The sequence below is a fragment of the Mobula birostris genome, chromosome 12 (genome assembly GCF_030028105.1).
Source record: "Mobula birostris isolate sMobBir1 chromosome 12, sMobBir1.hap1, whole genome shotgun sequence".
In the NCBI taxonomy this organism is placed as follows: Eukaryota; Metazoa; Chordata; class Chondrichthyes; order Myliobatiformes; family Myliobatidae; genus Mobula; species Mobula birostris.
In genome coordinates, this window is record NC_092381.1 from 59264815 (window position 1) to 59291720 (window position 26906).

The 26906-nt window shown below is 42.3% G+C and overlaps 1 protein-coding gene across 2 annotated transcripts; it reads right to left on the reverse strand.

The window, feature by feature from the left end:
• LOC140205949 (growth arrest and DNA damage-inducible protein GADD45 alpha-like) lies at window positions 1-26516 on the reverse strand. Of its 2 annotated transcripts, XR_011888015.1 has the most exons (5): window positions 26347-26516; window positions 25991-26092; window positions 25658-25871; window positions 24678-25232; window positions 1-1454 (listed from the first exon to the last, which is right to left on the reverse strand). XR_011888015.1 is itself a non-coding variant. In XM_072273856.1 (4 exons), the coding sequence occupies exons 1-4, from the start codon at window positions 26385-26387 to the stop codon at window positions 25122-25124; spliced, it is 468 nt and encodes a 155-aa protein (XP_072129957.1). In that variant the 5' UTR covers window positions 26388-26440; the 3' UTR covers window positions 24295-25121. The 2 variants fall into 2 exon arrangements, 1 of the variants encoding a protein (XP_072129957.1); XM_072273856.1 differs by lacking the exon at window positions 1-1454 and having other exon boundaries at window positions 24295-25232; window positions 26347-26440.
• Window positions 26517-26906: the final 390 nt, after the last annotated feature.

The window sequence follows — 26906 nt, forward strand, 5'->3', positions numbered from 1 at the left end:
TGGGGAGATGATGTTATTCGCCAAGAGTTGGGGTTGCTGGAAATTGACAGGATGTGAAGAGCAGTGTCATGAAAAGTAATAAGACAGCAAAGGTTCAAGGGTTAATTTTATTATCGAAGTATACAACTCTGAAATTCTTCAATTCTCTGGGTAGCCGTGAAACCAAGAAAGAAAAGAGAGGCAGCACAAGCATGAGGACAGAGAAGAGGGGTGCTTAAATTAAAAACATCACTGAATCAGGAAATGTGCTCACTTTTCCTCCTGGCTACGCTCAAACACTTTGCAGCCATAAACAGGACATGGTACTCCTGCTACTCAATTTTTCTTGGATATTAAAACTTTTCTCTTCCTCCTTACTCTTGGAGGGAAATGTATGCCCTTTCTGTCTACATTCAGGAACAATTCCAACAAAGCCTTGTTAAATCTGGTTGATGACCTTGCTTTCTGTTCATCTCCCTTAATCACAATTATTTCCATTTGTGCACCATTCCTTTAAACAGGGCCAAGGTCTGCATCAAGTTCACTGTGCAGCCTTGGGAGCAAGACCACGTGCATTCACACACCATTTCCAAGGACAGGTGTGTAAAAAGGGTCCATAGGATCATTGGGGACCCAAGCCATCCCAGCCACAATCTATTCCAACTGCTACCATCTGGGAAGCAGTACAGCAGCATAATAGCCAGGACCAACAGACTCCGGGACAGCTTCTTCCACTGGGCCATCAGACTGATGAACTCATGCTGACTTGAGTGTACTCTATATTACATTGACTGTTCTATTTATTATAAATTACTATGATTGCACATTTGGCTGGAGATGTAATGTAAAGATTTTTACTCCTCATGTATGTAAAGGATGTAAGAAATGAAGTCAATTCAATTTAGAAGTCAATAACAGCCAGTGCAATTGAATTGAGATTTCAGATTTCCATTTACTGAGATTTTTCTGTAGTATTCTTGCAAGACTGCACTGCTTGGATTTATCACTCATCCCTAATTGCCTTGAAAACTTATAGGAAGCCACCTTCCTGAATCGCTACAGTCCCACAACACTGTTGGTGAGTGAGTTCCAACATTTACACTCTGATAATGAAGGAATGGTGATACATTTCCAAGAGGGGTAACTGCAATGCATTATGTAGATAGTACTCATTGCAACCACTATGCCGTGATGCTGGAGAGTATAAATATATAGTATGTTGATAGGGTACTGATCAAAAGGGGTTCTTTGTTTTTGGTGCTGTATTTCTTGAGAGTTGGAGCTGCACTCAACCAAGCCTGTGGAGAGTATTCCAGCACACTCCTGATTTGGCCTTGTCGTGTTGAAAGGCTTTGGGACGAGTCAGTCACCGCAGAGCACGCAGCTTCTGTCCTGCTCTTGCAGCCTCAGTAATTAGGTTGCAAATCTGGTTGTATTTCTGGGTATCTCCAAGCAATTCCAGTCAACATCAATGCCTAAAAGGGTATCAGAATATAAAATAAGTCATAGTATTTTCCATCCTTAATCTATAATCTCTGTTATAAATTCCATTTACACAACTATCTTGTCCACATTATCATCTGTTTGTAAACCTCAAAAAGATCTAAACAGGTAAATATTTGGGATTACTAATGTCTGATTGTAGGGAATTCACATGGAATTGAAGGGTGTGTTACTCACATTACTTGTAGTTTGGCTTGGAGTGTTTGATTAAAGCTTTCAGACTGGACCCTAGTGGCTAACTGTGACACAATGTGATTAAAAATATTTTATTATTCCTATATATAGCATAGAACAACAACTTGGTTTAACAATGATTCCTAATTATGATTCGTGAACACACCCAAATATTCAGTGATCTCTCAATGTATTCATGTTCCTGTCCATAATAGGGTAAGTTCTGCACCGGGTATCTTGACTGATTTCATTAAATTACAAAAAAAAATCTAATTTTGTTCCCACCAGTTAAAATTGGTTTTCACGATCTTTAAATGAAGTGATCAAAAGCAGCTTAGAGTAAGTTGTTTGTACTGATGGTTCAAGGACAGGGGCTCAGCATTGAAGTATATGAAGGGGAACATTAAAAGTAAATATGGATTTTGTAGAGACAGGAAGAAGAGACTGTACTGGGTAATTAGAAAACAGCTAAATTAAGTAACAATGAAACAATAATTTTGTTTTTCTAAATATAACAAGTGCAGTAGAAATTGTTGGGAAGAATGAGTAATTTAAATATTGTTAGTAAAGTGAAATCCTAAACAAATTGAGAGTACAGCAAGCTAAATTTTAAAAATAAATCATCCAGAACTAGATAGTTGAATCCTAGGATTTCTGAGAGATGATCTCATAAATAGTGGATGGGTTAGTTGTGATCTTCCAAAATTCCTTAGTATCTGTGGTCATCTCAACCGATGGAAAACAGCAAAATATCCAAGAGAGAAAGTTAAGAATTTATTAAACCAATTAGTTTGATATCAATTGTTGAAAAAAAAATGGAATCTATGATTAAAAGCATAGGCTGTGTGAGTAATACAAGCATGATTAGGTAGGACCAATGTGGTTTAATGAAAAAGAAATTGAGCATGACGGCTTGAGTTTTGTGGCAATGTTAGCCAGTGTATTTTGTGTATTTGGGTTTTAAAGGAGCCATTTGTTCATGTGTCAGAATAATATTATTACATAAAATAAGGGTTTGGGTGTTGCAATAAGTGAATAGAAAATTTAGTAAAGATAGAAAACAAAGAGTAGGAATAAATGTGATAACTTTAAGTTGGCTTTTACTGATGCAAAGCTACAAGGAAAAATACTGGGTCCATAACTATTTAAAATCTATTATGATATCTGATTGGCTGCAGAAAATTCTTGAGGAGAATGGCAAACAGTCAAAAGTGGTTGTACATGTTGGAACAAACAACGTGGGTGGAACAAGGGATGAGGTCCTGCAGACTGGATATAGAGAGTTAGGTTAAAAATTAAGAAGAGTAACCTCCAGATTACTTTCCAAGCCACGTGCTAGTAAGGCTCAAAATAGAAAGGTAGTCCAGGTGAATTTGTGGCTGAGGAGCTGGCACAGGAGACAGGGATTCAGGTTCTTGGACAACTGGGATCTCTTCTGCAGTAGAGGCAATGTGTCACAGTAAGGGACAGGGGTTGCACTTGAATCAGAAGGGACTTTTGCAGGGAAATTTACTAATGATACATGGGAAGGTTTAAATTAGATTGGCATCTGAGAAGGAGCAAGTTATGGGCTAAAGCAGAAGCCAGCAAGAGCAAATTTTAGTAATCAATATAGCTGGGGGCACAATAAATGCATGAGGTTTAACTGCTGAGGCAGACAAATTCAGAATGTTGATTGGCTCTGAGGACTGGGATGTTACAGCTGAGAGAAGGGCAAAGTGCAACTCAATATTCTAGGATTCCAATGCTACAGATGTGGCAGATGTTCAGGTAAGCCCAGAGGGAGTGTTACTTTTCTTTATAAAGGAAGATGGAACACCAGTACTTAGAGATGAAATTAGAACATAGAATAGTACAGCACAGCACAGCACAGGCCCTTCGGCCCACAATGTTGTGCCGACCCTCAAACCCTGCCTCCCATATAACCCTCCACCTTAACTTCCTCCATATACCTGTCTAGTAGTCTCTTGGGGATCATCTACTGAGGTCATATGGGTCTCACCTTAGTGGGTTGTATTATAGACCCCCTAATAGTGGGAACTTGAGCAGGCAAGTAGAGAAATTACTCATAATTATAAGAATAAAAGGATTGTATTAGTGGGTATTTTTAATTTTCCCATTACTTGACAGGACCACCCAGAGTGTTAAGGGCCTGGATGGGGTGAGAATCTGGGAAACGTGTCCAGGGAAGTTTCCTGAGTCATGTAGAAGTCCCTCTACTTCCCATGCCATGTGCTCCACTTAGGAGCGTGCGATTCTTGACCTCTTGGAGAACAAGGCAGAGTAAGTACTGAGTGGTGGTCAGGGAGCACTTTGGTTCTAGTGACCATGCTGTCAGTTTTAAGACAGTGATGGAAAATGATAAAACAGGTCCATAGGTTAGGATCCTACACTGAAGCAGAGGCAATTTTGAAGGAAATTGGGTAGGATCTAACAGAGGTCAATTCGGTAAGCCTGTTTGATGGGAAAGGAATGACTGGCAAGTGGGAGATTTTTTAGAAGTGTGATACCAAGAGTCCAGCAGCAGCATGTTCCCGTTAGGATGAAGGGTAAACCTGACAAATTTACTGATAATAAGCTGCATAAGCCAATCCCTTTACAATGGATTACAGAAACATTGATGAACTCCAACCATACCATCAAATTTGTGAGAAGAGGCTAATCATCAAGTGAGCACATGACACTCCTGGTCCACCCTCGAGAAACTGGCTCAGACAGAGGACGATGGAGCCAGGAGGAAATGGATGAACTGTGCTCCACTCGGAGCTAAGAGCACAAGAAGAAGAACTGATAAAAGAGATTGAGGCTCTAATCAAAAAAAGGAAGGAAACATACACTGAGCTTAGGAGGTTGGGGGTGAGTGAATGCTTTGATTATAAAAATATTAAGAACATTCTTAAAAGGGAAATCAGTGCAAAGAGAGGGTATAAGATGGATTTGTTAAGTAAGTTTAAGGAACACCCAAGAGGTTCTTCTGCTATATTAAGAGTAAAAGGGTAGCTAGGGAATAGAGTAGGTCCTCTTAAAGATCAGCAGGATTGCCTATATCTCGAGCTGCAGAAGATGGATGGGATTTTCAAATCCTTCATGTTTCCTGATGAGAAAATCATAGTTACTCAAGAGATGGGAAGGAAACAAGTGATGACATTTTGAAGGACCTGGAAAGAGGTACTTGCCCCTTACGGTGGATAAATCCCCAGGACTTGATTGAGTCCATCCTCAGACTTTATGGGAGGCTAGAGAAAAAGTTGCAGGAGGCCATCAGAGATACTTGCTTCATCATTCTCCACATGTAAAAATTCTCAAAGACTGGAAGGTATAGTGGCATGCAAAGGTTTGGACGCCCCAGCCAAAATTTCTGTTACTGTGAATAGCTAAGTAAGTAAAAGGTGAACTGATTTCCAAAAGGCATAAAGTTGAAGGTAATACATTTCTTTAATATTTTAAGCAAGAAAACTTTCATTTCCATCTTTTACAGTTTCAAAATAACAAAAAAGGAAAAGGGCCCGAAGCAAAAGTTTGTAACAGTACTTAGTAACAGCCCCTCTGGCAAGTATCACAGCTTGCAAATGCTTTTTATAGCCAGCTGAGAGTCTTTCAATTCTTGTTTGGGGGACTTTCGCCCATTCTTCCTTGCAAAAGGCTTCTGGTTCTGTGAGATTCTTGGGTCATCTTGCATGCACTGCTCTTTTGAGGTCTATCCGCAGATTCTCGATGATGTTTGGGTCAGGGGACTGAGGGCCATGGCAAAACCTTCAGCTTGTGTTCGTGGATTTTGAGATGTGTTTAGGTTCATTATCCTGTTGTAGAGGCCATCCTCTTTTCATCTTCAGCTTTTTTACAGACAATGTGATGTTTGCTTCCAGAATTTGCTGGTATTTAATTGAATTCATTCTTCCCTCTACCAGTAAATGTTCCCCGTGCCACTGGCCGCAACACAAGCCCAAAGCATGATTGATCCACCTCCGTGCTTAACAGTTGGAAAGGGGTTCTTTTTATGAAATTCTGCACCCTTTTTTCTCCAAACATACCTTTGCTCATTGCGGCCAAAAAGTTCTATTCAAAAAGTTCAAAGGAACATCTAAACAAGCCTGATGCATTTCGGAAACAAGTCCTGTGGACTGCTGCAGTTAAAATAGTTTTCTTACTTAAAATATTAAAGAAATGTGTCATCTTTAACTTTATGCCTTTTGGAAATCAGTTCATCTTTTACTCGCTTAGCTATACACAATAACAGGAATTTTGACCAGGGAAGCCCAAACTTTTGCATGCTACTGTAACTATGTCATTTCATTGTTTGAGAATGGACAAGCCAATGAACTACAGGCTAGTCAAGCTGTCATCAGTAGTGAAGTTACTGGGAGGGTTTCTGAGGTACAGGATCTAACAGTATTTGAATAGTCAGAGTCTGATTAGGAGGAATAGCATTACAATGTGCATGATAAGTCATGCCAAACATGTATTTTCTTAAAAAAACTTTGAAGAGGTAGCCAGAAAGGTAGATGAGTACAGAGTAGTGGGTGTTGTCTCAACAAGGTTCTCATGATGGACTGGTCTGGAAGATTGGGTCCAATGGAATTCTGGGAGAGCTAGTCAAGTGAGTTCAAGCTTGGCTCAAAGGTAGGAAGCAAGTGGTGGTGAATGAAGGTTGCTTCTTGGAATAGAGACTGGTGTGCCGCAGGGGTTGGCTTGAGACCCTTGTTATTCAAAATTATAAATGGTTTGGATGTAAATGCACAAAGCTTGATCAGTAGGTTTGCAGATGACATGAAATTAGGAAGTATTGTTAATAGTGAAGATAGTATTGTTGATTATAGGGGAATCTTGACCACTTAGGGAAGTGGGCCGAGCACTGGCAGATGAATTGCAATGCAGATAAACATGAAGTAATGCATTCTGGAAAGTAGAACCAGTGTAAGATTTATACTGTAAATGGTAGGGCACTAAGGAGACTTAATGGAAGAGAGGAACCTGGAAGTTCAAGTGCAGAGTTTGTTGAAAGTAACATCACGCGCAGATGGTGGAAAAAAGCATCTCACAAGTTGACTTTCATTGGTCAGGACATTGAGTATTGGAGTTGGGACATTATGCTGCAGTTGTGTTAGTCATTGGTAAGGCACCACTGGGAGTACTGTGTACAGTTTTGGTCACACTATTATAAGAAGATTGCGGTAAACTGGAAAGAGTGAAAAAAGGATTTACGTGGATATTTCCAGGACTAGAGGGCCTGAGCAATAGGGAGAGGTTGGCCCGGCTATGACTTTATTTCTTGGAATGTTGGAAAATGAGGGGTAACCTCAGAGAAATGTTTAAAATTATAGATAAGGTCGATGGTAACAGTCTTTTCCCTAGGGTAGGACAGTCCAAAACTAGGGGGCATAGGTTCAGGGTAGAGGGGAGAGATTTAAAATGAACCTGAGGCTAACTTTATTGCACAGGGTGGTAAGTACGTTTGTATATGGAACAACTTGCCAGAAAGTGGTTGAGGCATGTACAGTAGTATCACTTAAGAAGCATGCGGATAAAGGCGGGGGTGGGGGAGCTTACGGGATATGAGTTTAATGAAGGAAATTGGGACCGACTCACCAGCATCTCTACTTTTTTAGGAGGCTAAAGAAACCTGACATGTCCCCTGTCACCCTCATTATGTTTTAATTAATGCACCACAGAAAGCATCTTGTCTGGATGCCTCACTGCTTGGTTAGGCAACTAACTGCTCTGCTCACGACCTCAAGAAAACTGCACAGAGTTGTTGACACAACTCTGCATTTCATGGAAACTAGCCTCTCTTCTGTGGGCTCTGTCTACACTTCTCACTGCCTCAGTAAAGCAGCCAGCGTACTCAAAGGCCCACTCATCCCAGACGTTCTCTCTCTTCTCCCCTCTTCCATGGGGCAGAAGATACAAAAACCTGAAAGCCCATACCACCAGGCTCAAAGCCAATTTCTATCCCTGTTAAAAGACTATTGAACAGTTCCCTACTACAATAAGACTTTGGAGTCTACCCCGATCTGATCTTGTACCTTATTGCCTGCCCACATGCACCTTTTCTGTAGCTGTAATACTTTATTATACGGTGTAAAGGTAGTAAGGCAGAAGGGCTGAAGTGTGTGTACCTCAATGCAAGAAGCATCAGGAACAAAGGTGATGAACTGAGAGCTTGGATACACACATGGAATTATGATGTAGTGGCCATTACAGAGACTTGGCTGGCACCAGGGCAGAAATGGATTCTCAATATTCCTGGATTTCAGTGCTTTAAAAGGGATAGAGAGGGGGGAAAAGGGGAGGAGGTGTGGCATTATTTGTCAGGGATACTATTACAGCTACAGAAAGGGTGGGTAATGTAGCAGGATCCTCTTTTGAGTCAGTATGGGTGGAAGTCAGGAACAGGAAGGGAGCAGTTACTCTATTGGGGGTATTCTATAGGTCCCCTGGTAGCAGCAGAGATACAGTGGAGCAGATTAGGAGGCAGATTTTGGAAAGGCGCAAAAATAACAGGGCTGTTATCATCGGTGACTTTAACTTCCCTAATATTGATTGGAACCTAACTAGTTCCAAGGGTTTAGATGGGGCAGAGTTTAAGTGTGTCCAGGACGGATTCCTGTCACAGCATGTGGACAGGCTGACTAGGGGGAATGCCATACTACATCTAGTACTAGGGTCAGGTCACAGATCTCTCAGTGGGTGAGCATCTGGGGGACAGTGACCACCGCTCCCTGGCCTTTAGCATTATCATGGAAAAGGATAGAATCAGAGAGGACAGGAAAATTTTTAATTGGGGAAGGGAAAATTATGAGGCTATAAGGCTAGAACTTGCGGATGTGAATTGGGATGATGTTTTTGCAGGGAACTGTACTATGGACATGTGGTCGATGTTTAGAGATCTCTTGCAGGATGTTAGGGATAAATTTGTCCCAGTGAGGAAGATAAAGAATGGTAGGGTGAAGGAACCATGGGTGACAAGTGAGGTGGAAAATCTAGTCAGGTGGAAGAAGGCAGCATACATGAGGCTTAGGAAGCAAGGATCAGATGGGTCTATTGAGGAATATAGGGAAGCAAGAAAGGAGCTTAAGAAAGGGCTGAGAAGAGCGAGAAAGGGGCATGAGAAGGCCTTGGCGAGTAGGGTAAAGGAAAACCCCAAGGCATTCTTCAATTATGTGAAGAACAAAAGGAAGACAGGAGTGAAGGTAGGACCGATTAGAGATAAAGGTGGGAAGATGTGCCTGGAGGCTGTGGAAGTGAGCGAGGTCCTCAATGAATACTTCTCTTCGGTATTCACCAATGAGCGGGAACTTGATGATGGTGAGGACAATATGAGTGAGGTTGATGTTCTGGAGCATGTTGATATTAAGGGAGAGGAGGTGTTGGAGTTGTTAAAATACATTAGGATGGATAAGTCCCTGGGGCCCGACAGAATATTCCCCAGGCTGCTCCATGAGGGGAAGGAAGAGATTGCTGAGCCTCTGGCTAGGATCTTTATGTCCTCGTTGACAAGGGGAATGGTACCGGAGGATTGGAGGGAGGTGAATGTTGTCCCCTTGTTCAAAAAAGGTAGTAGGGATAGTCCATGTAATTATAGACCGTGAGCCTTACATCCGTGGTGGGAAAGCTGTTGGAAAAGATTCTTAGAGATAGGATCTCTGGGCATTTAGAGAATCATGGTCTGATCAGGGACAGTCAGCATGGCTTTGTGAAGGGCAGATCGTGTCTAACAAGCCTGATAGAGTTCTTTGAGGAGGTGACCAGGCATATAGATGAGGGTAGTACAGTGGATGTGATCTATATGGATTTTAGTAGGGCATTTGACAAGGTTCCACAGGGTAGGCTTATTCAGAAAGTCAGAAGGCATGGGATCCGGAATGTTTGGCCAAGTGGCTTGCCTGCAGAAAGCAGAGGGTCGTGGTGGAGGGAGTACATTCAGATTGGAGGATCGTGACTAGTGGTGTCCCACAAGAATCTGTTCTTGGACCTCTACTTTTCGTGATTTTTATTAACGACCTGGATGTAGGGGTAGAGGGGTGGGTTGGCAAGTTTGCAGACGACACAAAGGTTGGTGCTGTTGTAGATAGTGTAGAGGATTGTCAAAGATTGCAGAGAGATATTGATAGGATGCAGAAGTGGGCTGAGAAGTGGCAGATGGATTTCAACCCAGAGAAGTGTGAGGTGGTACACTTTGGAAGGACAAACTCCAAGGCAGAGTACAAAGTAAATGGCAGGATACTTGGTAGTGTGGAGGAGCAGAGGGATCTGGGGGTACATGTCCACAGATCCCTGAAAGTTGCCTCACAGGTGGATAGGGTGTTAAGAAAGCTTATGGGGTGTTAACTTTCATAAGTCGAGGGATAGAGTTTAAGAGTCGTGATGTAATCATGCAGCTCTATAAAACTCTGGTTAGGCCACACTTGGAGTATTGTGTCCAGTTCTGATCACCTCACTATAGGAAGGATGTGGAAGCATTGGAAAGGGTACAGAGGAGATTCACCAGGATGCTGCCTGGTTTAGAAAGTATGCATTATGATCAGAGATTAAGGGAGCTAGGGCTTTACTCTTTGGAGAGAAGGAGGATGAGAGGAGACATGATAGAGGTGTACAAGGTAATAAGAGGAATAGATAGAGTGGATAGACAGCGCCTCTTCCCCAGGGCACCACTGCTCAATACAAGAGGACATGGCTTTAAGGTAAGGGGTGGGAAGTTCAAGGGGGATATTAGAGGAAGGTTTTTTACTCAGAGAGTGGTTGGTGCGTGGAATGCACTGCCTGAGTCAGTGGTGGAGGCAGATACACTAGTGAAGTTTAAGAGACTATTAGACGGGTATATGGAGGAATTTAAGCTGGGGGGTTATATGAGAGGTAGGGTTTGAGGGTCGGCACAACATTGTGGGCCAAAGGGCCTGTACTGTGCTGTACTACTCTGTGTTCTATGTTCTATTACGTTATTGTTTTACCTTGTACAACCTTAATGCACTGTGGTAATGAATTGATATGTATGAATGGTATGCGAGACAAGTTTTTCACCATATCTCAGTACATACAACAATAATAAACCAATTTACCAATTAACCTCTGTATGTTAAGTTAATCACACCCAGTTAGCAGGCTTCAGATAGAAGACGGGTGACCACCAGGAAAAGTAAGGAGAGCAAGAGTTGGTGTAAGATTCCCCTGTGGCCATTCTCCTCATCTACAAGTATACCCACTTCGATACTGCTGGGGGTGGGGAGAATGACAGACAGAAGATTATGTGGCCACGAAAGAGATGGCAGGATGGTGTCTTGCCTCCCAGGTGCTAGAGTCCAGGATGTCTCAGAGCATTTGCTGAATGTTCTTAAGGGCAAGGGTGAACAGTCTGAGGTCGTAGTGCGTCACCAATGACATAGAAAGGGGAAGAGCTACTGTGCAGTGAGTATAGAGCGTTATGAAAGAGGCTGAAGAGCAGGAACTCCAAGGTAGTAAACTCTGATTGCTTGCTCCCAATGCCACATGCTAGTCAGGGCAGGAATAGGATTATAGTACAGATGAAAAAGTGGCTGAGAAACTAGTGCAGGGGACAGCGTTTCAGGTTCTTAGATCATTGGATCTTCTGGGGCATGGATGACCTGTACGAGAGGACAAGTTGCACCTAAACTGGAGGGGAACCAATATCGTGGCTGGTGCAACTGGGAGGTTTTAACTGGTTTTAGCAGGGGAATGGGAACCAGAGCACCAGGTCAGAAATTGGAGAGATGGAAGGTTGACCTTTCAGTGAGTGAGCAGTTAAGGAACAGTGAGCGCAAATCTTTAAGCTTTAAAATAGTTATTGATAAGGATAAGTAACATTGCAGGAGCATTTTATATTGGAGTAGTAAAAATTATGAGAGCATTAGACAGGAACTATGGAGAGCCAACTGGGAACAGCTGTTTTTAAGCAAGTTCACATCTAACATGTGACATCTGCACAAAGTACAGGGCAGGCATGTTCCAGTCAGAAGGAAGGACAAGGATGGGAAAGTAAGGAAACCTTGGATGTTGAGAGCTGATGAATTTAGTAAAGAAAAAAAAACAGAAATATATGCAAAATTTAAGGGGTTAAAATTAAACAGAGCCCTTGAAGATTATAAAGAAGATCGTAATAAGACCATAAGACATATTGGCAAAATTCGGCCCAGACAGTCTGCTCCACCATTCCATCAGGGCTGATTTATAAGGCCTCTCATCCCCATTCTCCTAGCTCCTGCCTGACCATTGAAGCCCTGACCAATCAAGAACCTATCAACTTCCACTTTAAATATACCCAATGACTTGGCCTCCACAACTGTCTGTGGCAATGAATTCCACATATTCACCATCCTCAGGCTAAAGAAATTCTTCCTCAACTCTGTTCTAAATGGATGTCCCTCTGTTCAGAAGTTGTGCTCTCTGGTCCTAGGTTCATCCACCATAGGAAACTTCCTCTCCACATCCATTCTGTCTAGGCCTTTCAATATTCGATAAGTTTCAATGAGATCCACCTTGTTCTTCTAAACTCCAGTGAGTACTGACCCAGCACATCAAATGCTGCTCGTACATTAACCCTTTATTTCCCAGATTCATTCTTGTTAGCCTCCTCTGGACCCTCATTAATGCTAATACACCCTTTCTTAGATAAGGGGTCAAAAACTGCTCACAATACACCAAGTGAGATCTGACCAATGCCTTATAAAGCCTCAGTATTACATCCTTCTCTTATATTCTAGCTCTCTCAAAATGAATGCTAACATTGCATTTGCCTTCCTAACTACCAACTCAGCCTGCCAGGGATCTTTAGGGAATCTTGCACAAGGTCTATCTGATAGAGGTATATAAGATTACGAGAGGCATAGGTAGCACCTCTTTTTTTCCCAGGGTTGAAATGTCTAATACCAGAGGGCATATATTTAAGGTGAGAGGGAATAAGTTCAACAGAGATGTAAGGGTAAATATTTACACAGACAGTGTTGGGTGCCTGGCATGCACTATCCTGGGTGATGGGAGAGGCCAATAGATTACGGACTTTTAAGAGACTTTTAAATAGGCACATGAATGTGAAGGAAATGGTTGGTCATTGTGTTGACAGAACGGGTTAGTTTAGTTGGCCATTTAATTGGTTCGGCACCACATTGGGAGCTGTATGTCCTGTTCGTGTGCTGTATTATTTTATGGTCTATGTTCTAACTGCCATGGACACCATGGTTGACGTGGGCTTGTTGGACTGAAGGGCCTGCATCCATGCTGTTTTGTATTATGATTCCATGCATTAGATGAAACGATCAATATGCGGCATCCAAATTTGCTGATGACGCAGAACTAGGTACAAAAGTTTATAGTAAATACAAAGAGAGGTCAAATGGCTGGGCAAGAAGATGTCCGATGTCCTTTTTTTCTTTAGTAGATATTATAGGAAAACAAAATATTTTTGGATGGTGCAAAAGTAGACATTTATGATCCAAGTATGCTGTAAGTTGACATGAATGTACAATAAGCAATTAGAAAGATGTATGGTATGTTGTTATCAGAAGGGATCTGGAGGACAAGAAGTCTTCAGGCATTTATTGGATGTTTTGTTGAAACCACACCTGCAATGCACTATGAAGGTTAGGCCAACATAGCTCAGAAAGGCTATGGTCACCTGCAGATAGCACAAAGTACATTCAATTGATTCCTGGAATTGGCCTGTACTTACTGCCTTTCAAAGGACTGGAATGTTATTTCATTGAAACATATTCCTGAGAAGCATAGTCAGCAGTAGATGCTGAGTGGCTTCTTTCTCTGGTTGGAGAGATAGCAGCTTGAGGGAATAGTCACAAGATAAGATGTCAATATTTTAAAATATGGAAAAACTTCATTATTGAGAGGGGTGAAGACCTTTGGTATTCTCTACTTCAGGGCTATGTGTGTCAGTGCTGAGATCAATAGAATTTAGACTCTAAGGAATCATGGAAAATGGGAATCGGATATGAAGTCAAGGAGACTGCTGTTGAAGTAATTGTCATTGTCAACAATAGAATAAAATAACTAAAATAAATGGTCCCAGAACACGCACACTGTTACGACTCATGCATTTGTTTTTATTTTACTTGTGCACAAGGAGAACAGTGTCGGCCCCTGTCACCCACACTGTTCTGAACAGTAAACTACTATTTTATGCAGAATTAACTTATCAGTTGCAGATATTGATCATTGTAAATTCTACATGTTTTAATTGCTTACTCGCAAGTTCAATTGCCACTCATATTAGAGGTGTTAAAGTCAATCAAAACTTCAAGCGGACAGCTGATAATATTTTGAAGCAAGTAAGGACAGCAGAGCCTTAGTTATTGGGCATGTTTCACGCATTATGTTATCTCGTTTGTCTCAGGCACCCCTATTGTGTAAAGGGGAACTATGTTTTGGGAAGACGTTTCTGGAAAAGTGTCACTACAGAGGTCTCACTCATCTGGTTTGACTCCATCACAGTTAACCCAGTCTACCTGATCTGTAGTAAGCAGAGGTGTCTCCAGAGGTCTCACTGACTACAGGATATCCTTGCTTTAATCTTGGTCTTACTGCAACTTCCACTTTGCTGCAAATGGAGAAGATGCAGACCTTGAGGAATGGGACTCACCTGACACTGGCTACATCACACCCGGATGTCAGTACCCCAAGAACAGTCACGTCACAGCCCAACCAGAAGCCCTGGCTGAACACAGAGTTGCACTCCCTATTAAAAGCCCAAGGCACTGCCTTCAAGTCTGGAGACAGAGCAGTTCTCCAACCAGCTAGGAGAAACCTCATTCTGGTCATCAAGAGGGCAAAGACTTCCTATGCACAAAAGAATTCAGGAATACCTGTTCAAGTAGGAATCCCTGGCATATGTGGTTGGGTATCAAGGGCATTACTGACTACGCAAGGGGAACACACCAGTGATGCCACACTCGTCAATGGTCTAAACAACTTTGAAGCTTGCGTCACAACACCAGCCACGAAAGCTACCCTCCTTGCAGGGGAGCAGCCACTGTCAGCAACGGCAGCAAATGGAAGAAGGACTCTGCGGAGCATAAACCCCGTAAGACTGCAGGGTCAGACAACATCATGGGCTGAGTACTCACAGAGTGTGCCTACCAGCTCACTAACATCTTCACAGATATCTTCAATGCTTCACTCATCTGGGCATCTGTCTCCATATGCTTCAAATCAGCCACCATCATTCCAGTACCGAAGAATTCGACAACATCAGAACTGCACGACTTCCACCCAGTGGCACTAACTTTAATCATCATGAAGTGCTTTGAACAGCTGGTAATTACACACATCAAAACTTCCATTCCTGTCACACTGGACACTCACCAATATGATTATGAACAGAACTGCTCTACAGCAGATGCCATAACTTCTGTCATGCACCTGGCTTTGATACCCCTAGAAAATAAAGATACTTACGTCAAAATACTGTACCTGGGTTTCAGTTCAGCATTCAACACTATTGTCCCACAAACTTTAGTGTACAAACCCCTACTCCTCAGTCTAAATACACCACTGTGCAACAGGGCGTTGAACTTCATAACAGACCTCAGATATGCTCCCTCTCATCATCATCAACAGGGGCACACCCCAGGGCTGTGTGCTGAGCCCATTGTTGTCCAGTCTGCCCACCTGTGACTGCATGGCCAAACACCCAAGTACTCACATTGCCAAGTTCACCAATAACATAACAGTGGAGGGGCTCATCACCAACAACAGTGAGACAGCCTGCAGAGAGGAGGTGGAGGAATCTGAGCTCTGTGCCAGGCACGTTACCTCTTGCTCAGCGTCAACAAGACAAAGGAGATGGTTATTGATTTCTGGAGAACTCACACCACTCACACCCCTCTTTACATCAATGGCCCAGCAATGGAAACTGTGAGCAGTTTCACAATCCTGGGGGCGCACATCTCGCACAACCTCTCATGGTTCCAGAACACATCTTACACAATCAAAAAGCTCACCAGAGCCTCTTCTTTCTGAGGATACTGAAGAGAGCTGGCCTATGCTCATTAATACTTGTGACCTTCTACAGATATGTAGTAGAAAACATTCTAACAAGTTGCATATCTGTATGATATGGAAACTGCACTGTGGCAGGCAAGGAGGCTCTGCAATGGGCAGTCAAAACTGCCCAACACCTCACCAGCTCCAGCATACCTGTCATCAAGGACATGTATACGGAAAAGTGCCAGATAAAGTCCAGCAGTAACAAGAAGGAGCCTAACCAAGCTGCTTGTGGACTGTTTGTCCCACTCCATCGGAGAGGAGGCTATGAAACATCCATGTCAGGACCATTAAATTCAAAAACAGTTACTTTCCCCAAGCAGTAAGGCTGATCAACACCTCCACCCACCACACCCACCTCCACCATGACATTATCATTTCCTGTCAGAGTCACCTTATGTACAGACAATCCTGTACCTAGCATCATTTTATGTACACACATATAATTAAATCATATAATCATTTTATGTACACGCATATAATCATATAAGCCATCTAATGTATTTATTGTGTGTGTTTTTTTTATTATTGTGTTTCTTTGTGCTGCACTGGATCTGGAGTAACAATTATTTTGTTTTCCCTTACGCCTGTGTGCTGGAAATGATACGACACAATCCTGAATTATGAAGTAAGTGAAGTACAGGATCTGCTCCAATCTTCTCCATTGGCAAACCAGAATTTGGTGGGGTCAGCGAGGTCAGTCCTGGGGTGTTATGCTTGAATGTTCTTATATATTGAACCTTTGGTAACAGAGCTGAAGAAAGTCAAGTGAAGTTATTTGAACCAAAAAAGGGAATGAAGATTTCTGGAAATACTCAGGAGGTCAGACTACATCAGTGCAGAAAAGCTGAGTTAACGGCTCAGATCAATGATTTTTCATCAGAACTGAAAAGAAAAGCTCCGAAATCAGTTTTATGATGCAGAGTAAGAGGATGGTGGAGAGAACAAAGGAGGAGTACACTACAGAGTGGAAAACAGGAGAGATTAAATGATTAAAGGGGAGATAGAGTAAGGTGAATGAGGATTATAGAAAACAAAACTGGAAAAGTTACAATGCAGAACATTTATCTGAAATCACCAGAGAAATGTAAAGTAAGCAGTGGAGATATGAAATAAAATCCAGGAAATGCAGATCTTCTGGATTTTTTCAATATGCCAATGTACTGAAATGCCAGGATTTGGTGGAAAATTTTCCATTTTTGCTGTTGTATCAACTGTAGTAGAAGGTCAAAGCCTTGGCTACGAGTTATTGTGATCATTCCTGAAAGCAGAAATGTGTAGTCTTTCCTTCCTCTCCTGAAACTGGGCTTGGGAGGTCTACAACCAACATGAGCCTGTGGCTGGTAAAACCTTGGGTGCCTGAAGGTCCATAATCCGTGGTGGGCGTCACACCAGCCAGAAGGCATGACAGGGGAAGGTGGATGGACCTGACTGGCATTTGAACGGTGGGAAGTATTGGAGGTGGAGAACAGAACATTGAATTTGGTTATGAAATCAGGGATATTGACAAAGAGATGTCGGGGCGGGATGGAGATTGTGAGGAAGTGAATGGCAGTAATATTAGGGGTGGGGTTTCATGGCTCTAGAGGCAGCACAGCTCAGAGAAAAGATCATGAGAGAGGCTAGAAGTTGAGGTGTTGCCATTGGCTTTAGTGCTGTGGAGAAGTATCATATGATGAAGACAAAAGTACTTTCCTTATCTTGTTGGCTCATAGGTGATCACCATGGTAATAAAAACAAGTTGTCCTTTGAATACCAATAACAGGTTCTTCAAGGACACAGAATATTGAGTTCAGAGTGATGTTGTTATGTGTCTCTCAAAAGACATTAGGGATCAAAAGGATGCTCAAGACAGGAAGTGTCCAATAGAAATTTCCTATTTGCCATTACTGAACAGTCAAATGGTCAATAAATCTGAATGGGTTATTTCTGCTTATTTCTTCGTGTTCTTATGTGTTTAAAAGTCATTTCCTCCAAACGGATTATATCTTTTTTTCATAAAGAGCTGAGAGAATTCAGTCTCTATGCACTGTTCCTTGAGCTCAGTTGGAACAGTATTAGTGAGGACAGGGGAGTCAAAGGTTGAGTGACTGGAAGCTCAGGGTAATATGTAGACTGAATAGAGGCGGTCCATAAAGTGATCACTCAACCTGTATTTCATCTCCCCAGTGTAGAGCGCTTAATTACATTGATAAACAAATATAGTTTGCTAAATATAATTTGCATCCTGGACTGAGAAAGGAGGAAGTTAGTGAGCAGTTGTTACTGTTGCATAGAAAGATCCCCAAAAAAAGAGTTAAAGCACTCCTGACAGGTTTATAGGCTGTCAAGTCTTTCAGGACATATTTATTTTATACATATATATATATATATCTATAGGAATTTAAATAATAAGTACCTAACAGGTGGCGCTAATGAAGGCAAGCCACAGCTTACTGGTAGTTTGAAAGGGAAGAAATTCGAGTAAAAACATTATTAGTAACACCTTTATTACCATAAACGGTGGTAAACTATCACTGTGAGCAATGAAGAGGCGAGCGAAAGCAAAGCAAGTGTGAGGGATCAGCCATAATGGTGTGTTGCAAAATCAATGCAGATGGTGTTGGAGTGAATGATTCGGAGAGGAGGAGTCAAAGCCGAGGAGTTTCAATGCCCGATTAGCTAACCTGGGTGTGAGATCGGATCATTCTAAGCACTGAGTGGATTTGGAATGGTTAAGAACCGCTTCAGGCTGGGCAGCGAAGTCCAGGTCCAGACTGAATCGCTGGGTGGCATGGTCTAGGCCCAGGGCATTTCGATGAGGCGGTCTCAGGTATTAATGGGAGGCATGATCTGCTATTTGATACAATTTAAATGCCAGCTGAAGTAGACTGGAAAAGCAGTGCCAGGACCGGAGATGAGCGTGGGGCAGATTTCACACTGAGGCTATGAGACTGCCCAGCTGCTGCGCTTTCTGTCTGTGTGTTTTGCGGCAATTTGCCCCTCTAATATGATGGACCGAGACTGAGGCTTTGGGCCTGCTCTGGGATTCAGATCTAAGGACTCAATTTGGTTTGGAATGCTGTTGCTTGCTTCTATTGTTTGCGTGATGTGTTTTTTTATTCTCTCTTCCACTGCACATTGGTTGTTGGTCTTTATTTTTTTTAATTGGTCCTTTCAGGTTTCTTGCTTTGTGGCTGCCTGTAAGCAGGCAAATCTCAAGGTTGTATAAATTATACATTCTTTGATATTAAATGTACTTTGAATCTTTGAATAAGACCATAAAATTGAGGAGCAGAATTAGGCCATTCAGCCCATTGAGTCTGCTCTGAAATTTCATCATGGCTGATCCATTTTCCTCCTCAACCCCATTCTCCTGCCTTCTCCCCATAACCTTCCATGCCCTGACTAATCAAAAACGTATCAACTTTCACCTTAAATACACCCAATGACCTGGCCTCTACAGCTGCCTGTGGCAACAAATTCCACAGATTCACCATCGTCTGGCTAAAGAAATTCTGCCTCATCTCTATTCTAAATGATCTCTCTTTATTATGAGGTTGTGTCCTCTGGTCCTAGACTCACCCATCATAGGAAATATCCTCTCCACATACATTATCTTGGCCTTTCAACATTCAATAGGTTTCAACGAGATTCCTCCCTCATTCTTCTAAACTCCAACGAGTACAGGTCCAGAGCCATCAAACACTCCCCATATAGTAACCCTTTCATTCCCAGAATCATTCTCATGAACCTCCTCTGAACCTTCAGCATATCCTTTCTTGGATAAGGGCCCCACAACTGCTCACAATACTCCTTATACAGCCCCAATATTACATCTTTGCCTTTATGTTCTAGTCCTCTTGAAGTAAATGCTAACTTTGTATTTGCCTTCCTCACCACTGACTCAACCTGCAAGTTAAACTTTAGGGAATCCGGCATGAGGACACCCAATTCCCTTTGCACCTCGGATTTTTGAATTTGCTGCCCATTTAGAAAATGGTGTATGCTTCCATTTCTTCCACCTAAGTGCATGAGCAGACACTTCCCAGCACTATTCCGTCTGCCTCTTCTTTGCCCATTCTCCTAATCTACATACTTTTGCTGCCTCCCAGCTTCCTCCACCTACCTTCGTATCACCCACAAACTTGGCCACGAAGTCATCAATTCTGTCATCCAAATCATTGACATAAATCACCAGCAGCCAAACAGAAAAGGCTCCATTTATTCCCATTCTTTGCCTCCTGCCAATCAGCTAATCTGCTATCCATGCTTGTATCTTTCTTGTAATACCCTGGGTTCATAGCTTGTTAAGCAGCCTCATGTGTAGCACCTTGTCAAAGTCCTTCTGAAAACCTTTGCTTTGATTCTCCCTTGTCTACCCTGCTTGTTATTTTCTCAAAGAATTCCAACAGATTTATCAGGCAAGATTTTCCTTTGAGGAAACCGTGCTGACTCTGTTCTTCTTTTATGACGTGCCTCCAAGTACCCCAAAGCCTCATCATTAATAATGGACTCCAACATCTTGCCAACCCCTGAAGTTAAGCTAACTAGGTCATAATTTCCTTTCTTCTGCCTCCCTCCCTTCTTGAAGAGCGGAGTCACGTTTGCGATTTTAAGGTCCTTCAGAACCATTCCACAATCTAGTGATTCCTCCATCCGCCAATACCTCCACAATCTCCCCAGCCACCTCTTTCAGAACCCTGAGGGTAGTCCATCCGGTTCAGTTGACTTATCCACATTCAGACCTTTCAGCTTCCCAAGCACCTTCTCCATAGTAATAGCAATTACACTTATTTCTGCCATACTATTATTGGCTTCCTTAGTGAAGATGGATGCAAAATGCTTACGTAGTCTGTCCAACCATTTCCTTGTACCCATTACTTCCTTTCCAGTGATCCGATACTACAGTCACCTCTCTTTTACTCTTTTTGGTATCCCCTTTGATTTCATCTTTTCCCTCCTTTAGTTGCCTTCAGTTGGTTTTTAAAAGCTTCCCAGTCCTCTATCTTCCCACTCATTTTTGCTCTATTACATTCCCTCTCTTCTGCTTTTATGTTGATCTTGACTTCCCTTGTCAACCACAGTTGCACCATCCTGCCTTTAGAATACTTCTTCTTCGGAACTTATTTATCCTGCGCCTTAAAAATTGCTCCCAGAAACTCCAGCCATTGCTGTTCTGTCAACCCTGCTGGTGCGCCCTCAAAAATCAAAATCAAAAACATATTTACAATCAAGGTAATGATACTTGCATGTTATGTATTTGCATCCAAATATTAAAGTGTTTCTGATGTAATTCAGGACCAAGTATTTCAATTTTTGCATGCATGCAGTTAGAATGTACTATGCCTGTGGAATACAGGTTGTATTTGAAAAGGTGGAGAACTTCCTTGGGGATTGACATTTACAATGCACTTTGTGTGCATGTGCAAATATAAGTCAAATGGAATGTAGGACTTTACTTTGATTATGTACTACCTGCCTAGCCCTTTCTGAGAGCAATAACTGATAACTAGGCTAAACTTAAATCCAAGAAACATGACTCAGAATACATTCCATTCACCTGTGGCATTGGATAGGAATTTAAGTAGAAGGGCAACAATTTAACCTAGTTTGTTGTGTATACTCCTATCCTGAATTAATCTCTTCTGAATACTTGTGTTCAGCCTGCACGTGCTCCCAGGTACAGCCCTCACCTTGTCTTCATGCTACGGTCCACAAATTTGAATGCACCTGACAGATAACTGGTTAAGACATACACTGTGAAAAATCTCTAGACTACAAAAAGGCACGCAAGATCTGGCCTGACAAAAACTGCTCATTACTTCTGGATCATTCACAATGTAAAAATAACTCCTAGCATCCTTTATCCTACTGCAGAACATCTTAAACCCTTTTGTACTGCCTCTTCTGTGCTCACCTCCATCAAAGAAAACAGAGACTTCCTTGCAACACACATAAAATACTGGAGGAACTCAGCAGGCCAGGTAGCATCTAAGGAAAAAAGCAGTCAATGTTTCAGACTGAGACCTTTTGGCAGGACTGGAGAAAAAAAGATGAGGAGTAGATTTAAAAGGTGGGAGTGGGAGATGGAAACACAAGGTGATAGGTGAAACCGGGAGGGGGAGGGATGAAGTAAATAGCTGAGAAATTGAGTGTTGAAAGTGATATAGGGCTGGGACCCCAGTTGTTTACAATATATGTTAATGACTTAGACGAGGGAATTAAATGCAGCATCTCCAAGTTTGCAGATGACACAAAGCTGGGCGGCAGTGTTAGCTGTGAGGAGGATGCTAAGAGGACGCAGGGTGACTTGGATAGGTTAGGTGAGTGGGCAAATTTATGGCAGATGCAATTTAATGTGGATAAATGTGAGGTTATCCACTCTGGTGGCAAAAACAGGAAAACAGATTATTATCTGAATGGTGGCCGATTAGGAAAAGGGGAGGTGCAACGAGACCTGGGTGTCATTATACACCAGTCATTGAAAGTGGGCATGCAGGTACAGCAGGCGGTGAAAAAGGCGAATGGTATGCTGGCATTTATAGCAAGAGGATTTGAGTACAGGAGCAGGGAGGTACTACTGCAGTTGTACAAGGCCTTGGTGAGACCACACCTGGAGTATTGTGTGCAGTTTTGGTCCCCTAATCTGAGGAAAGACATCCTTGCCATAGAGGGAGCCATCCTTGCTATAAGGGGGAGTCTTAAAGAAGGTTCACCAGATTGATTTCTGGGATGGCAGGACTTTCATATGATGAAAGACTGGATCGACTAGGCTAAAACTCGTTGGAATTTAGAAGATTGAGGGGGAATCTTATTGAAACGTCTAAAATCCTAAAGGGATTGGACAGGCTAGATGCAGGAAGATTGTTCCCGATGTTGGGTAAGTCCAGAACGAGGGGTCACAGTTTAAGGATAAAGGGGAAGCCTTTTAGGACCGAGATTAGGAAAAACTTCTTCACTCAGAGAGTGGTGAATCTGTGGAATTCTCTGCCACAGGAAACAGTTGAGGCCAGTTCATTGGCTATATTTAAGAGGGAGTTAGATATGGCCCTTGTGGCTAAAGGGATCGGGGGTATGGAGGGAAGGCTTGTACAGGGTTCTGAGTTGATCATACTGAATGGCGGTGCAGGCTCGAAGGGCCGAATGGCCTACTCCTGCACCTATTTTCTATGTTTGTATAAGGAGGAGTCTGATAGGTGGGATAGAAGTCTTGGAAGAAAGTAAAGAGGGGAAGAACACCAAAGGGAAGTGATGGGCAGGCAAGGAGATAAGGTGAGAAAGGGGAAAGGGGATGGGGACTGGTGAAGGAAAAAGGGCGGGTTTCTGGGGGCCATTACAGGAAGTTCGAGAAATCAATGCTCATGCCATCTGGTTGGAGGCTACCAATGGAATACAAGGTGTTGCATTTCTTGAACTTCCGGTAATGACCCCCCACCCTCTTCTTCACCAGACCCCATCCCCTTTTCTGTCTCTCACCATATCTCCTTGCGTGCCCATTGCCTCCCTCTGGTGCTCCTCCCTGCTTCCCTCCCTTCCATGGTCTTGTTAACCACACTCTCCTTAATTGAAATCTCTCTCTCTCTCCAGTAGATCTTATGCCACAGCCTCTGCCCTCAAAAAAGCATTTGACTTTCCATCCTTTCAAATGACTGCCCTGCCTCCAAATTCCTTTTCCTCTCCAAGGTCCCTGATTGAACTTCCAATTCTGTTTCTGCCATAGTACTGAAACAGCTCTTAACCAAACGATCAGCATCCAATATTGGCAATGATAAGCTATCCCTCCTCAAGCTATTGTACCCCCAGCCTTTGTTTCCTGCAATAACTCTCCATTGTTGTTTGGCTAGAAGCAAGCACACTCACTTAAGTTTTATCTATTCAGTCATTGCCAGAGATTCACTATCAGTGCTTTCACTTCCTATCACTGCACTGTTACCCCGGTGTTCTCCCAAGCTCCACACTTGATATATATCTAGTGCAGCCCGTAACCAATATCATCCAAAACCATAGCATCAGGATATGGGTGGCACCAAGCCCTTATCTGTGTTCTCCCTTCCTCACCGTTGAACTATAATTTCTTTCTGTGGACATAGGTTATCCTCTGAACATTTACCTGTGGTCACTTCTGTTCAGGAATTGGCTTTGGTTTAGGGTGTTGATGGTTGGGATGACAGGCAAAGAGTAAAGAATCACAGGTAAACAGAAAAACACTGCAGATCCCAGAAATCCGAATTAAATTCTGGTGACAACCACTCCAGTGGTCTCTGTGATAAGAGGCAGGTATATAAACAATACCTTTCTCTCTCTCTATAGATTATGTTTAAATATTTCAGAGTACTCTTGTCCTTAACTGAACATCTCCACCAGGAATTCTCACTACAGTTACATGATCCTCAAGATAGTTAAATGGGTTAGTTTTTCCATCACTAGTAGTTGGGTTCCTCAAGGTTTATCACTTCCATCCATGTTAATAGGTTCAACATGCAAGCTTTCCTTTTAGTTTTTGTTATTTCTACTAACTGACCAACCACAGGGCAGTTTATATGTGGGAAGTGTCTTCAAGTGTCATGGTCTTTAGAGATACAGCTGCAGTGGTTAAGAAATAACACACGTGCTACAGAATTGTTACCGAATGCAAGTGCAGTTTTTTGCTCCATTTTATACGATTACAGGCATCCTGAGAACTCAAATTCTATCTCTGTGCATCTTCCTTTAACACAGAAAGACAGGTACTGAATGAAAACAATTTAAAACCAGCAATCAGTCCCAATGCACTGTGTGGCGACAGTGTCCATCAAAACAAGCTCCCACTATACCAAATTAAAATTCAATTACAGGGTAAATGGACGAATAATAAATTATCAAAGTGAATTTATTTTAAGTATAGCTGTTCACTTCAGTTAAACATAAATAATAAAAACTCCAGATATAAATCACAAAAATAACTTATTTAATTTCATACTATAACAGCAGCATGAAAATCATATTTGCAGTTGAAATACTATAAATTCTCTAACACACCAAAGGTCTGCACTTACAAAAACTTTGCTTTCAGTTCTTTGTCACCTTGTTACTGAACAACTAAATGAAACCAACGACATCGGTTCACCATCCATCCAGTTGTCATTTTTTTTGTATTTCTTTTCCCGAAATGAAAAGTCGTAATTCTCCCACAATTCTTCCGGAAATTGTTATGCTCTCTGCACTGAAACCAGCTCAAGCTTTGCTTCAGTTCCCGTCTGCTTACTCATTGCTACTATTTCCAGGCACAAACTGAAGCTGAGTCATAGTCCAGCTTCAGAGACAATTATTACACAGAGACGAAACTCCAGTCAAGCCCGCCCTCCGCAAAAAAAAAAGTCAACCTTAATGTCCCAACGCCAACTTTTCGGGCGGCTATTCTGAAAACGTTCGGAGCTACCCCGCGTAAGTGAATGAATTTCCTAAATCCAATTTTGTGATTAAAATCCATTAAAAGATCTTCAACGTTCGGGCAGATTAATAATTGGGACCCACTGGTCGAGGTATCGGCTTTCTTTACAAAAGCATGTGACTTTGTTCAACGCTCCATCTTTCCATGGTGCTATTTGACTCTGAAATTTAAAAAAAACAAGTTACCCATATGGCGTTAACAATTATATTATCCAATATACGGTCACTGATTCATTTCCATTTCTATACTCTAAATTGTCTATACCCGGACCTATCACCCCTCTCGTGGAATTATGACATGCCATCTTTCGGTGCAAAATTTTAGAGATACAGTACACATTTCTGAACTCGGTTACATCCAGCTGCAAAGATTAAAAAAACACTATCTGAGCACCTTTGTTGTGATTTGTTTTATGTGCAACAAGTGGGGTTTGCACGAGTTACTTTCAATCAGCTTATACGAAGGCGAGGAGTTGTTTCTTGTTTTATCTCCTTCAGAAACTGCACTGTTTGAAACTACACAGAAGCAGGATTCCTGTCACTCGGCTGCTGTACACGCTATTACTGGGAAAAGGGTAACACTTACTGTAACCAATATGCAATGGAGATCTTTGGGTTCGTCTGCCGCGTCCATACCGCCGAGGATCTCCGCCAAACGATGCATATTGTTCACCCTCATGATGTTAATGTCATTTTCGCAACAAAAAGCTTGTATCAAAGTAAAATGAATTTGCAACGCTACGTCCACGTCATCCCCTTCATCCGTGGCAAGCAAACATAAAACAACATTGTCAGGATCCCTGTTGAAAAGAAAAAAATATACAAATCAAGACGTTAGCAAACGACAAGTAATCCCTAAAAAATATGCCAATAAAAGTAGCAGTGCGGCAAATCTGTTTTTTTTTAAATGGACACCTACGCGTTTAGGAGTTTCGCTGCCTCGTACACTCCGACTGTCATGCAGCCTTGTGCTAACGCGGAGGACAAAACTTCTTCCAGAGCTTTCCCCACTACATCCATCCTGTCAGAAAAGTCAGAAATTAATTAGATTCATCGCTGAAAGTTTCAGGTTCAGCAGTGACACTATCAGGTTCAGCAAGGGAATAACTTAAAAAATCCTCTAAAAATGAATCAAATGTGAGGAAAAAAATCCAAACCGACGCTCAATGCAAATCAAAGGTCAGCCCTACGCTCTGAATATCCGTATCCGTCAAACATTGTTCCAGTTTCACAATTAAAAAATGCAATCGATTAGCTTTGTAGCATTCTTTTTACCTATCTGCTTTTTGATCCCCTGCGAGTTCTTCAAAAGTCATTATGTTTAAACAAGTGAGGTTACACAGATTACAGTTGCTTCCTCTGCCTGCAAACGATGCACCGAATCACTGCTACTTGCAGCCGAGCTCAATCTAAAGTCCTGACTCTTTTACCAGTTCCTGCACAAAACTCAGCCCTCGCGGGGGAAGGGGCGGAGCCACAACTATGGGCCGGATGTAGCGAGCCCAACTCACCAATCCACTGATCGTATTTCATCTTTATTTGCATGGTCCCCACGCCATTGGCTGATTTTCATTATGCTAATAAGGGTTCGCTCTCTCCCTGACCTGCAGGGGACAAAGGGTCAGCCCGGCGGAGGAGGGGCGGGTCTGCACCACAGTACGCATCGTTTCATTGGATCTCTCTATCTGTCAGTCAACGGGCATCTTCCCTGTGATTGTTCGGGTTTGTTATTTGCAGCTTCGCGAAGTTATGCTTAGAAACAACTACCATTCATGTTTTGTTTGAAGGGAAATAAAAAACAGTGTGCAACAATGCTTAGATACAATAAACAAAGC